Consider the following 16407-nt stretch of genomic DNA (forward strand, 5'->3'; position numbering starts at 1 on the left):
CTGATTTGGGTATTGCACAGTTGTATTTGAGACACTGGTGAGAGTCATCTGCTTGTTCCTTGGCTGAACAATGCCCCCTGAACGGGCTAATTTCGTGTGGTACGGCAAGGGCTGTTAGAGCTGTGGAAGGTTCGCTGAAGTGACTCACTGAAGGAAGGATCCACAGTGCTCTCTAAAGAGAATGCTTTTTAGAAATTCATACTTATTTTCTGCCATAAGGATTAGAGGTTTTGTTCTCAAGACCAGAAAAGACTTGGATAGCGTTGCGTTTCCTTTGTTGTTTCGGACTTCCCCCCCCGCCTCAGTTTTCCTCTCCCTCCTAAGTTTACACAGTGTTTGTGCAGGATGCTTGGAATTTGTTGGTGTATACAAGCAAGGTGGTAGCAGATTTAGTGATTCTTGTGACAAGCCAGAGAGGAAAATCTTTTAGATACTTCTGATAAATGCTACTATTACAGAGGGATTTGGATTAAGGACGCTAATGCATCTCTGAGGATGGAGCACATCTGTGAACCAAGAGGCTAAGGAACGCGTTGGAAAGTAGACCTGATACAGATGATTAAAGAGTAGGTTGAAAAAGTATTTTTTTCAACAGCAAGAAAATTACTTAAATATGTATTTTATTTACATGCAAAGAAACATTACATAAAAACAGGCCTATGTTTAAAATACAGTACAAATTATTAAATCTGATCGTACCAGAAACTAATAATGTGAAAATACTAAGAAGTTTGCAGTGAGCAGACTGTAAACAGTCGAAACAACAAAAATTGATTAAATCAGTGATATTAACCTTTGTGAGTATTTGATACGCAGCACACAGAGTCTCACCTATCAAATCCCACTTTTTCAATCAAAAGAACTGCCAGCGACTTCAGATGTTGCTTGCAGTAAAGATATAAAAAAAAAAGGGACAATGAAGATGCTTTTGCACATAAAACTTCTCTTCCTTGAGTCACTTTAGACTTTTCAAGGGGCACCAAGAGTTCAGGCTTAGGAGCCTCTTGGATAGGAGGATGAGGATGCAAAGCATGAATTGTAACCCACAGATGAAAAGCCATGGTGTGAACAACGTGTGTAGTGTGGTAACTTTGGTAAATGTCAGAATATTTTCAGAGGAAAGCTAATGTTTGTTAACCACATTTCCAATATGGAGGAGCTGTAATGGAGATAATCCAAAGTTTTTTAAAAATATCTGTGGTTCTGCATTCATTTGTATTTATGCTGATGAGACCACAAATGTGATGACATCACAGCAATATTCTCTGGCCTGGATGATGGTTGGGAATAAAAGAATTTCTAACTCACAGCAGTGGAAGTTACGGGAGTCTTCCAGTTTTCTGTTAATTCTGCTAGCAAGTTTGATAGAGAGAGAGGGGAGAAAGGGCTGTTCTCTGGAGTCATCGATTTGCAGGTGTTTTCCTGCTAGGAGCAATTTTAGTAGGTGTTAGTAGAGAAGAGACTAGGGAAGCGTGGAATGGTGTAAATCAGACTAAATCATCTGAATACCCCTACAGCATCACTGAAGGGGCACCTCCTACCAGAGTGAGCCTCTTGGTGATCTGACCCTCAGCTCCCACTCAGGGTCTTGTGCATGTACCTCGGTCTGTGTCTGTTCGACAAAACGCCTAAGCATGTGCTTAAATATGTGCACGCAGCTTTGAGATCTGGGACATTTAGTAAAGCCTTGCTGGTGTCAGTGAAGCAATTCTGTGCATGTAGAATAAGGTTGACCAAGTTGTGGTTCTTCAAGTGTGTGTGGTTCTGGAGAAATTCAAGTGCTGCCCCACACTGCCACTGTCTCACGACACACTAGGTTTCTGATGAGGACTTCTACGACCTCTTGAGTAGAACCAAAGGGCTGCTAGTCTGGCTTTGGTAGGAGGCATTTAGCTCTTCTCTGTCAAGAGAAGATAGGAAGAGTCCCACTTCTCTATCACCATCACATCTACCCCTTCAGGCCACAGTCTCATGCTGTTGCTGATGATTAATGAGATTGTTCTCTGCTGATGAATGTAGCAGGGTCTCCTGCAGCACAGAAAAGCAATGGAGTTGCACCACGTTAACATTTCACTATACAGCTGGCTGAGAGCAGACTTTGAACCAGTATTTAAAGCTACAACAATCTGTCCAAACCCTCTGAGATTAACAAATAATTTCAAACTAGGCCTGTCTCACTTGGCCGCCCCCTCCTCCTCTGAAAGGGCAGCAGTCAGTTAAGAATTAACATGTAGCAATGTGACTTTTCTTTCACAATCAGGCTTTTGCTGTATCATTTCCATCAATTTTGGCTTCCACATTATTCAGCTGTGCACCAGACAACTCTTTTGTTATGTGCCAATTAACCCAGCTTGATAAATAGTGATTATGCGTAATTTATACAGAATAATATTCTTGTTGTTCCCTGTAAATAAGGCACTGGCTTAGCTGAGGGTACTGGTCTGTGAATTACTGTTGGATGTGATCATGAAGGTCCAGGAGGCTGGTAGCAAGGACTCTTTGGACTGTAAGGCAGATAGAAATCATAGCAAGAATAAAACTAGATGGGAGGGATACTTTTGTTTTTGTAAGGGGAGGTGGGATTTTGGTTTTGCCATTCTGTAGTTTGCTCTTTCCATGTACTGAATAGGCCTCTCAGTTCTAGTCCAGCTCCCACTGAAGTCCGTGGGAGCTTCTCCAACGACGTTGGTGAGTACTGGATTGGACCCCTAAGGAGCATCTTCAAATGATTTCCCTGGCTGCTGAAGCCAGGTTTTCACAGCCATTCTGTTTCCTCTCTGCGTTAACTGATCTGAAGCCTCTCAGACCGGTAAGCTGACAGCAGTGGCACAGGAGGAGTGGGCGAGAGTTCCATAGCCCCATGAACCTTGAGTAAACAGGGGGAGGAGATACGGAAATGTGAAATCCGGTCCACTGGTCCGAGATGTACTTGCAGTGACAGTGCTTGCTGGAATGCTGTTGCAGATCCTCCAGGAAAGTGTTAGGGACTGTTGCTTTGGGTAAATTGGGCTGTCTGTCAGCCAGCACCATGCTCTGCATACAGAGAGCCAACTGGAAACCCTCCGGAGCTGGAGGCTGCTTGCACAGCTGCTGTTTTGGCGATCGCATCCCCTTCCTCCTTGGACAGCCTTAATCCTGGCCTTTTCCTCGTGGTGAATTTTACCCAGTTCAGTGATTCCAGGTGTGTTTGCCATTTTGCCTCTTCTATCTCATCCTCTGTAATATATCCCCACAGGCCTGTAAATGGCACCACCTCAGCAGACTCAGCTCATCTTTCATCACACTGCCAGAGCCTTGTTTTGATTTATTGCCTTTCACCACAGTGGCCCAGAATGAAGTCAACTTCTGAAATCACTTAGGGAAGGATCTGCTGAACAAGCATACATTTATTTAATAATATGCCTCTGCCTTTTTACTTCCTCCATACGGGGATGTTCCAATGAAATAAGAAATCCCTTCAGTGTATCGGAGTGCTGGCGATAGCTGCTGCTGATTCACAGCTCTGAGGCGCAGCATTGCCTTTAACTGCTGCGCTTCGATTCAGCCCTACGTTCTGCCTAACACCCTCAACTGAGAATTGCTGCTGTTCTCTGATGGGTGTGACTTACTTATTTTTTCTTCATACCACAAAATGCTTGCTTTTCTCTTAGCCTGTTGTTTAAAGTATTGACGAAATATGTGAGATAGATCATCTCTGAAGATGATAACAGTAGCTACTTGGATACTCCCTGGTCTACCACATCTTGTCAAATTCACATTAAAAACACTTTTTTGAGCATGTCTCTTTGTTCCAAGGCAGAGTGCTTAATGTCTTGTGGAACTCTAATTACTTTGAATAAAATCATAGAAACATTCATGATTTTATGTTGTACTATTAAATGTTACTATGGTTTTATTAGAATATGCATATTAGTAGAGTATATTGGCTCCCTGTAAGTGAATGGCTGCCAGATTTCCTTGTGTTTTATAACTGAATAACTTTTGAAAGAATAGGGTTTTTCATATTTTTCCTCTGACCAACATTTTTAGAAAAATTGCTTCAGAAAATAAGAGAGAGAGTTACAGTCCAAAGCAATCACAGCATGCTGGCATAACATACTAGATTAAAATGGAAAGCATTTCCAATGGTGCAACAGATGGAAACAAGTTATTTAACTCAAGTGTGTGTCACATATTTGTGTTGTGTGCACGCTGTCCATGTTTCTGCAGGGATTAGTCACGAAACACGAGTTGGAGTCTCAGATGTGAAGAACACAAATGATCATTGTTTGCTGTGAATATATTTAGACTCTTCTGGGGAGAACTTTGCCAGCTCCTCTGGCTCCCTCACACAGGTGTTAGGTCATTTCCACGCTTCAGGGAGAAAGGAGTGTGTGGTTATGCGTATAGGATAGACTAAGCCTTTTCTCAAAGGGCAAAAGCTCAATGAGCTGCTTTACATCCACACGTTAAGTCTCGTAACACTCCCTACACTTGAGGCCAGTGCCTGAACTCTTAAGCATCCAGGATCGTGGAGCTGCCCATCAGGAGCAGAGTGTTGGCATTGCACATGCTGCTGTTGTTGACAAGGCGTTGATTATCCTGGAGAAACTGAGCAGAAACATCTCTTCATCAAAGCACAAAAGGCAGATACCCATGCCTTTCCATTTCTCTCCAGTGGTGAGAAGCCTCTTGCTGCTCCTCCTACAAGTATCTCCTTTGGTGTCAGGACCAGCATGGGCAGTAAGCGGAAGAGCTCACAAGTAACGCAAATCCACAGCTTTAAATCTGAGTTCTGAAACAGTGTTACAAAGTCTCTTTCTAAATGCTTTTTGTTTTAAACTGCATGGTATCTATTGGATGTCTTTCCTTTAAAACTAAATGGAATTCTCCCTTGTGAGCAGCTTGGGGGGGCGGTGGGATCAGGATGGAAAGTGGTCTGTTAACAGTAGAAGATGGTGGATTGCCAGGATGGGTTTAAAAATGGAAAACTTGGCTGTAATTTGTGGTGCCTGATCTGAGAGCTTGAACTCCATCTTGTAAAGACACAAGCAAGATAATGTATTCTGATCAGCACGTACTTAAGTATAGTCCTCAAATGCCTAACATATTTTTTGAATCATTCTCCAAAAAAATCAGTTGATTTGCATGGCACGTATATATCTCCTCTCACCTTTAATCCATTTTAAGCTTTAAACCTGTTTTGCTTCCCTCAAACTCCAATAGATTATAGTTCAAGTTGAGCCGTGATAATCTGATTCATAGCCTTTCAAAAAGAATGTTCTCATAGAACTCCGACTCCATGGTGTTTTAAAAAAATCAGTGTGTAATAGAGATCCCAGTTAAACAAAATCTTTTTATAATTTGGACCTGTTGATAAGGGGCCGACACGGTTCCTGGAAACTGGGTGGATTAACTCCTGGGTTTCTTCTGCCATCAGAAAGGTGTTGTAAATACAGATACTACTTTTTTTAATTAAAAGTGAAACATATATTATAATTTGGTAGGTTTGCAGGACAAGATATGTGCTTGAGTTTCATCAAGGTTCTACAAAATTATATTTTTTTTTTAGCTTTGTGGCCAGTAACCTGAAAACAGAGGTGGCTCAGACTCTACATAATCTTAGGTTTGGAGGCAGCTTGGGAACTAAACAGTAAGTGAGTAGGTAAGCAGCACAAGTAGCATAGCCTGTTCCAAGCCACTCAGGCCATCTACAGTACGTTCTCTGACTAGGTGAAGAACACCTTTCAGAAAGCTAAGCACAGCTTTCTCAGGACAATCAAGGTGGTGTTCAGCCTGACTTTCTGTCTGTCTTACAGTTTGGTGCTTGAGGATGTCCTTGTTATTGACATTTTAAATATATTAGCTAGTTTTTTAAAATACCAAAGCTTTTATTTGCGTATACATCAAATGGCTAGTTTGGGGGCAGAGAGGTTTTGGTGCAGGTTTGCCTTTCTCTGAGTAAAATTACGCTAATGGACAGAGTACATCAGACCTGAATGAACTTCAGCTACCTTTCTCGGAGTGCTTTCTGAAACTGCGCCTTTCGTCAGCCCTTCTGTCTAAAAGGATCTGGCTTCAGATAATGCACTTCTTTCTCATGAGGAGTCATTGCGGGCCTCAACAGGCACGTATTGGCATCCTGGTGTGCGTGAGAATTTGTGCTGCTGGTGTTCCTACTAGCACTGTTACAGCCTAAGTGGCCTATTTTTATTGTTGCAAGCTGGCATTTTTCATATGCTCATAAAATTCACACAAATGTTTCAGTGTGAAGAGAAGATCCAGCACGCAGCAAATTCATGTACATTGTTAGGGTTTTATTTGACTGTAGTAGTATATATAAAGGCCAAAATGTGTAAAGTTTAATGAGTCGAGTCATGTATGTCATAAATAACTTGGCATACTGAAGGGAACCAAGGCTGTGGTAATGTATTTGTACAGCACCCAGCACCTAGGAGCTGTAATTGTGATCAGGGTTCCAAAGACATCCTGAAAAGCAGATGAGAAATAAAGACTCATTTAATAATGCGTAATGGAGTTGTGATAGGGTGACGAAAGTCGTCTTGAATGGGATCTTGACCGGAGAGTGTTTGGGGATGCTTGGGTCTGGACATTTGTTTTGGATTGCCTTCCAGTAAATGGTTTGTAAAATATGAATGGATTAATCCTTATGCCTTTCATTTGCAATTTAATAATACCCCCTTCCCAGTGCCTGAATGTACTGTTTTTATTTTATTGGCTCTTCTAAAAAGAAATGCAGACTGAAGGAAGTGTATATGTATGAAGACGGCACTAGATAGAACAAAGCAAGCTGAGCAGTTCTTTATAAAAAGAACTAGATAAAACACACTGCAGTTGTATCACTGAGAAAACTGTTGCCATAAATGAAGTAACAAGAGTAAATCATAATTTTGTTTTGTGCTCTGCTGTGAGGTTTTAGGTTGGTTTTTTTTTTGTTTTGGGGGGATTTTTTTATGTTTGTAAGGGCACATCCTTTGTTAGGTAGGATGAGAAGTGATGTTATAGTCAATATCTCAGGAGGATTTGTATCCAATTCCAAGTTGTAACTTCCCTGGTTCCCTCCTACCCCCAAGAATATTCACTATTAACTATTTCAGAAATTGACATTTTCAGAAATGCTTCTTTTCTCAGCTGAATTTTTAACAACTCAGTGGGATATTTTCTTCTTGACAGAATTCAGTGTCTTAACAATTTAAATGTAAAAGCTAGTTTTATTGGCCATAGGTAAATGCAGTTCACTTCATTTTTAATTTTTAATTTGATAAGTTTGTCTTTAAAGGAAGCTCTCAAGTCTGATTGCCCCCCGAAAGTAGCTCATTCTGCATTTGGAGACACTGCTGTGCTGAACTCCTCGGGGCTCAAGGTAGAGAGAGTGTGCCTTTTCATCCAGTGTATTAAAACGAAAGGGAAAGCAAGCAGTAGAAGCATTGTTGGTCTCTCTAAGAGGCTGTATGCTTACTATATGAAGTGACGTTAATGATAACCCTTGAATTATTACAGCGAGGAAGTCATAGGACGGAGCCTTAGATAGGAAATAGCAACTGCTCTGAGATACCCTGCGTATTATTCCATTATAAAGTAGTCCTATTAGTCTGTTGGCACAGGCTGGCAGTGAGAATTGTCTGGAATCCAAGACAACTGGCAGAGGAAAGTGGAGGGAATAAAATTATTTCACAGCTGAGGGAAACACAGAACACAAACCCAAGGAACTGGTATGAGCAACGTGCAATAATGTCAGTTGTGGCTGTGCTCCTACAGTGCCTTTCGTCCCAAAGAGCTGTATAATTATCAATAAAGCAGGCCTTAAGGTGCCCCTTTGACATAGGTTAATTTTGTCAGACCTGTTTTATAAGAAATTGATATGAACAAAGGGGAAATTACTTGTCCATACAAAAAGTAATGAAGAAGATGTAGTGTGTGAGGTATTGTAACCTCCAACCCCTGACTCCAAAACTACCAGGCTGTTACACGCCTGGGCAGAAGGGCACTGTATGCCACCCTTGGGAGGATCCTGCTGACTTCTGCAAGTCACTTGTTAGTGATATCATCTAGTGGAAATGGTGTATTAAGAGCCACCCGTTAACATATTTCTTTTATTGGCTTTATACATCTTTTCTTTAAACAAGCAAAATCCAAACCTACTGGTAAATGTTCCTAGTAACGCTTCAGTTGTTTATAGCAAGAACTGGAAGTAAAAAAAAAAAAAGAAAAAAAGAAGAGGTGTCAGAGAAGTTTTGACTTTCGCTTCCAGGCAATAGACAGAAGAAATGTCAGAGCCTATACAACCTTGCTGTGTCAGGAATACTCAGAGTCACTAAAAGGTAGAAGAACTAAATACCATTAGAAGGCAAAACCTAAATTTTAAAAAGACACAAAACATCTAATAACCTGTGTGAAATGGGGCATCTTTTGAGATTCTGGCCTGGAGCCTTCCTGGGGTCTGAGTGAAAAAAAATCACATCTGGTTAATCTTAGCAAGTTTCTGTGGTGGGGCTGATTTGACTGAAGGGAGGATGAAACTGCTGGTAAAACAGAGGGCTGGGGTTCATTGAGTTACACTGACGTTTAGAATGGCTCAGCTGCTATTCAGTACAGAAACAAAGATTTTTATTTATTTGGGTTTGGGTTGGGTTTTTTGGTTGCCCTTTTTTTTTTTAAAGCAAATTCTGCCTACCACTGTGATCGTTCTGGCTCTGAGCATTGTCCTTCCTTGGCAGGAAACGCTTCAATCTCTCGTGACCTGAAAGTTCCTTATCTTCTCTTGACATGCTTGAGAATTCAAGGGTTCTGTCATACCATCCCTTCCTCTCCTGAAGGTGATGGCATGTGGCAGCTAACTTACTCTGAGAACAAGCCCAGAGTTAAGTCTCCAATAGTAAATATTCACCTTGCACCTAGTGCCAAAATAACGGCTTATTATGATCCCCCGTTGGATAGCTGCTGCTCAGGAGCTCTGTCCCTTGTTTGTGGAGGTTGCAACTTTTTCAGATGAGGTTATAAAGCAACTTGGTTATGTGCTGTCCTTGGAAATGGATGCACATCCACAATATTAATAACTATAATTAAGAGCAGTTTCAAAAAAAAAGGTTTTTTTTTCAGAAAAAAAAAAGGGGTTTTTTTTTGAGGAATGAGGTTGCATCAGGGTTTGTCCAAATCACTTCTTTAACAGCCAAAGTATGTGTTTGACTATCTGCATTTTTCAAATAGGGAAAAACAAACATAAATCAACTGTGATTAATTAAGGAAAAATACCGAAATTCTTACTCAAACATGAGGATTGTTCTGATTGTCAATAGAAAGTAGTTTGTTAAAAGAGCTTAAAGCCAAGGTTTAGTTAGCCTTTTTTAAATTTTGCTGATGGCTCAGTGATGTTAGAATAATAATGTAATTAAAATGAATGTAATTACATGTTTGGTTTTTGGAAAACAAGTAACAATACAGCTATGGGTTCATAGATGTTCAGTAGGTTCATCTGATCACATAGGAGGTTAGGTCACAAACTAAACAAAAGACCTAATGCTACAAAATTGTAACAAAATTGTGAGTTCAAAAATGCAAATGAACATTGAGGACCAAGATAATTGACCTTGTAGCTTCTCCTTATAAAAACAAAGGTTTATTTGCCTTTTAAATGGGCCAGTAAAATTGAATTGGCACCCTACAGTGCATGCAGAATAGATAGTCAAGAAGAATAAGCTGTAAGAAATAAGCAGAGGAGCTTAAGAGATGAAGATTTTTCAAAACTAATAGAAGACAGTCTGTAAAAGCATTAAATCTTAAAGATCTGCAGTGAATACAAACCTGAATCGGGGGAAATAAGACTGGGCAGGGGGGTGCACTTGTTAGAAGATATTGTTGGTGATCCTCCAGAATTTTTAGGAAAAAAGTTGCAAATATCTGAAAGGCCAAATCAGAAGCTCTCACCTGCGCTGGGATGCCCCATGCAAGCAGCAGCTCCATGTTGGCTATTAGGTGTTGTGTGGAGAAGGTCCTGCTAATGGTCAGGCTGTTCACAGACTATGATTTTTTTCTCAGATTACTCATAAATTGAGAATGGGCTCTGTGCATAAATGAGCACAATCTGCTATAAAAATAGATACACCTTAATTCAGTGTTTTAAAATAGTCATGCAAAACAGAATTTTGTCCAAAGGACAAAGACGTTGAACCATTTTTAAACTGTTGACCACAGTGCCTAGGTGCCATATCTCTAAGAACAGAGAGCACAAACTGGACCAGTTCTCAGCTGGTTCCCAGCACAATGCAGAGGAACTGGTCCATGCTGGAACCAGCCGCTCCGTTGGTTCCCTTTAGCACTGCACCTATTCTCTCCGCTGACTCTATGGGATGTAGGAACAAGCAGTCCTAATAAGAGCTAATCTCTATTCTTCATTATAGTCCTACATTTAGATAGCATGGTAGGTTTTCTGAGCCCTCTCGTGACTCTTTTTTCAGATATTGTGTCCCTGTAAATCTGAGAGATTTCAGTGGAGTCGCAGTTCAAAAGTATTCCTGAGCCTTATACCTGATAAGAAGTAACGGGTGAACACCCGATCATTTGAAATACTCTGGATTTTTAGGGTCAGGAGACATTTGAGAATATCTTTTGTTTGCATTGCAAGAAGGGATGTTTCCTGGAATACTTGCTCTTCTCTGCTTTCTCTGCAGTACAGAATCTACATAAAAAACTAGTAAACTAGGCCATTAATAAATATGTGAAAGAAGCCTGATCTGTGAGGTACTGACTCAGTGTCTGTGAGGACACCCAGCTCTGCTAGCCCCACTTCAGTGATTATTCCCATGGAATTAGAGGGCTTACACACCATTGAAATGATTTGGAGACTGCCAGACTTTCTAATGTAGTCTTTATTTTTCCCTTCTTTTCACCTGTAAGTTAGTGCCTTTTATTTGTTACTTCAGCAGATAATTTTTATGGTAGCTTTTCTACTTTATATCCTGCTGGTATATAGTTTAACAAAATGCCTTTTGAAATAGTGTATTTAATTCCTCAGTCATGCCTCTGGGAATAAATGCTCGCTGTATTATCACTTCTTTTATATCTTTTCTTTACTGTGGTTGAGAACTTCCGCAAACTTTTCTTTCAAAAATCACTACTTCTTATTCCCTCTCTGTGCCTCATGTGCGTCTCTTTTCTGTCTACACCAGCTGTTATTTGCTGCTGGTATCGATGACTGGTCATGTCCTGTTACAGCGGCTTAAACACTTAAAGATAATTCCTTAATAGCATTTCTATTTTTGCATCTGGATCTGCAGAAAGAAAATCAAATTTTCACACCTGACTACCTATTTGATGCTGTGTCAATGAGCTGATATTGTGGAGAATCCTTTTTAAAATTACTTCAACAGGCTTTAGTGATTCTGAATGGTAGCGTTTATGGTAGGAGATGTTTCATGATGGTACTTTGGGAAGTAACGATGCTGTATATTTCCGTGTAGAAGTCATGTCTTCTTTACCGGTAATTACTTCCCCTTGCTTTTTGCAAAGTTAAATATGCAGCCTTTTGGCAAAAGTGGTTAATGGAGCTAGTTGGAAATTGTTGTTAAATCCAGTTCTTGACAAGCGAAATTGTTAACGTTGAATGAACATTTTTCTGGGAAACTTATTTTCATTACAAATGGGACTTGCTCATCTCAGTCCAGAAATGTTTTGATTTAGAAGTGCTGCTATGCTGTAGTGTGTTTCAGTTGTGCAATCTTTATTATGGACCAGAATCCCAGCATCTCACATATCAGGCTCCCTCGCTATCACTGATGCAGTCTCCCTCCATGGAAAGAACCCAGCGTCACAAGAAGTTTGCTTTGTTCCTACAGAGTTGAACAAAGAAACTCTTTCCCTGCAACTCCCATGAAGTTGCCCACGTTTATAAATTGAAATACTTTCATTTTTGTCCAAAATGGTCATTGTTCAATCTCACTAAAGTATGGGAAATGAAGTGTTTCCCCAGATAAGTAGATGTGAAACAAAACACCTTTGACTGCATTTTGGTTATTTCTGGTACTAGACGAGTTCCTCAGGACACCAGAATGGTGAATGACTAAAAGCCTCTAGGTTAAGGGATATCAGCTTTTGACCTATGAAGCAACAATATGTGTTGTCATTAATGAGCCATACACTTTCTAAATTACTTCTGAAAGATTTTAACACTCAGTTAAGAAGCCACCATAATTTCTCACTGAAAAAGACCACACCCAAGTTTCCTACAGAGTTTTCAGGGTTGTGGACTATAGAGGAATAAAACATCCAGACTACTTTGAATCATATCTGAATCAAGGTGGGATACCAGGGAAAACTGCATCCTAACATTTTGACTTTTAGGCAGACCTGACATTTGTTAGCTGCTAACAGAGCTCTCAAGGTGCTACTCAAGGGAGGGAAGGTATTTTACAGACAAGCAATGTAATCCCATGTTTATTTTTGAACAATATGGAGAGATTAGTGGATTATAACAACATAGCAGGACAAATCGCAATCAAAAATGTGCCAGTTTAGTTGTGACAAAGTTGGTACAACTCACAGCTACACTGAAATCAGTATATATTATCTCATGAATTTATTCATCTTCTGCATCTTATAGAATAATTTCAGGATTGCTTAGAAGGCTTACTTCAAATATACTTTGAAAGTTTGTTTCATTCATTATACGTCAGATTTTAACACCCCTGTCTGTCTTTGTTAGTCTGTTCACAGTTTTCCAGAGGAGTTTATGCCATCTTTGGATTCTATGACCAGATGTCAATGAACACACTGACATCATTTTGTGGAGCCCTTCACACATCCTTCGTCACACCCAGCTTCCCAACAGATGCAGATGTGCAGTTTGTCATCCAGATGCGGCCAGCATTAAAAGGAGCCATCTTGAGTCTCTTGACTCATTATAAGTGGGAAAAATTTGTGTACCTCTATGACACAGAACGGGGTAAGCACCGGCATTTTAAGTTATTTTTCTATTTCATAACTTGCTATAAGTATTACCAGAATCAGTCTGTGCAGCCCATCCCAATTTTCTTCTGGATGCACATAGCACATTCTGATGGTCCTAGAAAACAAGTTTATTCTGAAGAAACTAAAATTAATGAATAAATGAAAAGAAGGCATCCTCATATTACAGATCATTTGTAAAGAGATTGTCTGGAGGATAGTGTTAGCAGTGTAAGCATTCAATTTGGAATACCTGGTTTCCATGGAACCGCAGACTCAACACTTGCCAGGGTTTTTGAGTCCTTGCAAAATAAATAAAGCCGGCACTATGAAGTAGGCTGTTAAGCAAGACCTTCCACTGTGCGTGACATTGCAAATCCCACACCACTTTACATAAATGCGCATTTCTCCTGTCACTGGACAAAGACAGTCCATGCTAAGATACGCTCTGGAGATGTCTAGGCATCAATAACAGTCTAAGAATATAATGCATAAGATGCTTTAGGGCTCTGCTGGAGAAAAGATGCTGTAGATACGTCACACGGATATCCAGAGATGAATTTAGATACATGACAAGAATGACCAGAGGTATGTTTTACTAAATGAAAGCATATTAAAACCAGTGTTTCCACGCTTAAGCCAATTGCTAACTACGAAGAAGCACCAAAGGTAGCAAATCCTGTCAAAAAGAGGTCTAAGCATCAGAAACCATTTTCTGTGGAATTCTGAGGAATCTTGCATATTTCTGTGGAGCAGCTGTTGCCACCTGCCCTGAGTGTACAGAATTTGCTTGGTTACAGATTTCCCCTGGGTAGCATTTTTTGCATCAGGTAGATGTGCCACTGCCCTTCTCACCAGCTTTATGACTAACAACTCCAAGACCTTCTTCAGATCAACGGGGTCTGGATAGAGCCAAAGAAGCTTAGATTCCATTCCCAGCTCCCGTGGCAAAGTTCTGATACCCTAGGCTACTGCATATTGATAAAGATCAAGTATTCAGTGGCTGTGCTTTTCACGCCGAAGATTAATAGCATCACCCAACTAAGGACGTACCGTATGTTGAAAGGAAGTAATTTTTAGTCTGATTTTAGGTGAATACCAAGAGTTCAGAATTTGCTGAGTGATTTGGAGGTGTTAAATATTTCTAGCGGTGAAAAACGCTAGCTATGAGATCAAGTAGGAAAGTATGGAGAAGTTAAGAATGCCATTAGTTTTTAAATCTTTTAAAACCACTACCTAAACATCCATATTTCTGGTTTAGTCCACTTTTAAATGAAAGCTCCCGTGAATATGCCATCTGTCTGAGTAAGAAAGGTTTGATGTGACCAAATGCGATAACTTACAGCGTGTGGTAAAGTAAAATGTCGTATGTTCCAGGACTGATGAAACTTACCATGATTAAGGCTAATAAAGTTTGCTTTGGAAAGAGATGCATCGGTCATCCAAGATCATGCCTAATAAGAAATTTGGCACTTCAGACTGGAAAAATCATCCAAACCAGTGGGATTTTCACTAGAACTCGTCTAGACGACACGACTTTCAGACTAACTGAGATAGTAATGGAAGTCATGAGGGAAGGCTTGCGGGCTCAGACTTGAGTTTTTCTAGAATTCTCATTGTGTACAATCTTTAGGTAGACACAGTCTAATCATGAGCTTATTATGATGACTAATCCCTTTGGAACAGTTTAAGTTGTGTCTAGGCTCCATTTCGCCTTAGTTCGTACTAAGATTTAAATCACGGATTAAAACACAGCTCTTGCTGGTGAAATTGGCCCCAGGAATCTGACTTTACCTCTCTTGCCGTCTGCTCCTTGTCTTGACTTCCCAGTCACATCCTACTCACAATCTTACAATTACTAATCAAACGTTGTGAACCTACTGTGGCTCACATGCACGTTACGCTAGCCGTATGTTGTGTCAGACATTCGACTACGTGTCAGAGTGCGAAATCTGAATTAGATGACAGCGCAGGTGACTGTAGGATTATAAAATGTAGCTCAGGGTTAGAAGATAAAGGACAGCTGTGTCTTTAGAGTGGAAGAGGCATCAGTGCACATAGGTAGCTTGATGATGGGCTTTAAGTTGTTTGGGATAAACTTACCACATCTTATCTCTCCTTCCTATACATACATCCTCGTTGCTGTTGTTTGATAACATATTTGCCACCTGCTAAAACAGGAACAGAAATGAACAGATTATTATCTTCAGTTACTGCTGGTTTAGTTAGGTTAAAACAAACTTGATAGCACTTGTATTGGAGTCATAATTGCTGTATTCTTCCAGCATTAAAGTAAATTAAGAAGATTCATATAGGAGGGAGAGGCAGGGCAATTAGGTACTGAGAAATAGACATTAGGTTCCTTTGTTTGATGAGCAGTAATCGTGGATGACAGCACCTGAAACGTTTGGCAATTCCAGTAGGCTGCCTAATTTCTTGTGATAGGCCATCAAATACAACAAAATATCCCAAGAGGTTGAACAATAATAATGGTGAATGACTCCTTGTGTTGGGTAGTGAATAGGCTGTACATGTTCCTATGCTGCGATGCTATTGGAAATGAAAACAGTAAAGCTGTCACAATTTTTAATAATTCCCATCTTAGATACTTAACTGCTTTGGGGCACAAACACTGTAGAGAGAAGGTGTTAAGCAGTTTACTGTCAGTTCCTGAAATAAACTATCATTTAAATACTGCCTTTCTTAGAAGATTATTATCTCACTAGTGTGTTCCAAGAATCTAAGAAATAACAAAACATTAGACTCTTTCTTATGTTGAATATTAGTTATGGCCTAAATTGTTCTTGCAAGTAGTTTTACAGTGTTCTGCTGAAGCAAAACACTGCCATGTATTAAACATTGCATTTACTATTAATAAATACCACAGCATATTACAGATGCCATACAAAACTGAATAAACCTTCTTATGGTTTTATATTGCTTATTGAACTATTGCAGTTTAAGCTTACGAGAATGGAGAATCAGCTTTATAAAATTGTTTTCCTTAAGCAGTGGCTTTTTTCTTTGCCATCAAATCATATAATCATATGGTTTCCCCCTCAGTGACATTAGGCACAATACTGTGATGTTTGGCTCCTGCAATGAAGACAAAAGATAAATCTCAAACAATAGAATAAAGTTAAGATCTACAATTACATAGATAGGTGAAGCTTTTAATCCAGTGAGTTAGCATGTACATTGTGTATGTTTATATTTGTAAGTACATTATTTTCTGTTGCTATGAGATGACTGAATGTTGCAGATTGTGCTCTCAAATGTATATTTATGTGCAGGTGCAAAATTCAGTTTCTTAAAAACTGCTTAAAGCACACAGAAAGAAAAATAAGATGTGAGATTTATGAATTCCAGCAGCAAGAATTATGTCTTATCATTGCTTATTTCAGTTGCTGGACTTATTCTTCTGTGAAGAAACTGAGATTTAAGAGAAATATCAAATCGCATGTTCTT

General features: G+C 39.7%; 1 protein-coding gene across 2 annotated transcripts in view; it reads left to right on the forward strand.

Moving 5' to 3' along the window:
- GRIA3 (glutamate ionotropic receptor AMPA type subunit 3) overlaps positions 1–16407 on the forward strand; it is a 157950-nt gene that overhangs the window by 22793 nt on the left and 118750 nt on the right. For both annotated transcript variants that reach the window (XM_075162371.1, XM_075162372.1), the window contains exon 3: positions 12698–12937. In XM_075162371.1, coding sequence (XP_075018472.1) covers positions 12698–12937 — 240 coding nt within the window. The remainder of the gene's footprint in view (positions 1–12697; positions 12938–16407) is intronic.

This window comes from Calonectris borealis, chromosome 13, assembly GCF_964195595.1.
Source record: "Calonectris borealis chromosome 13, bCalBor7.hap1.2, whole genome shotgun sequence".
Taxonomy (NCBI): Eukaryota; Metazoa; Chordata; class Aves; order Procellariiformes; family Procellariidae; genus Calonectris; species Calonectris borealis.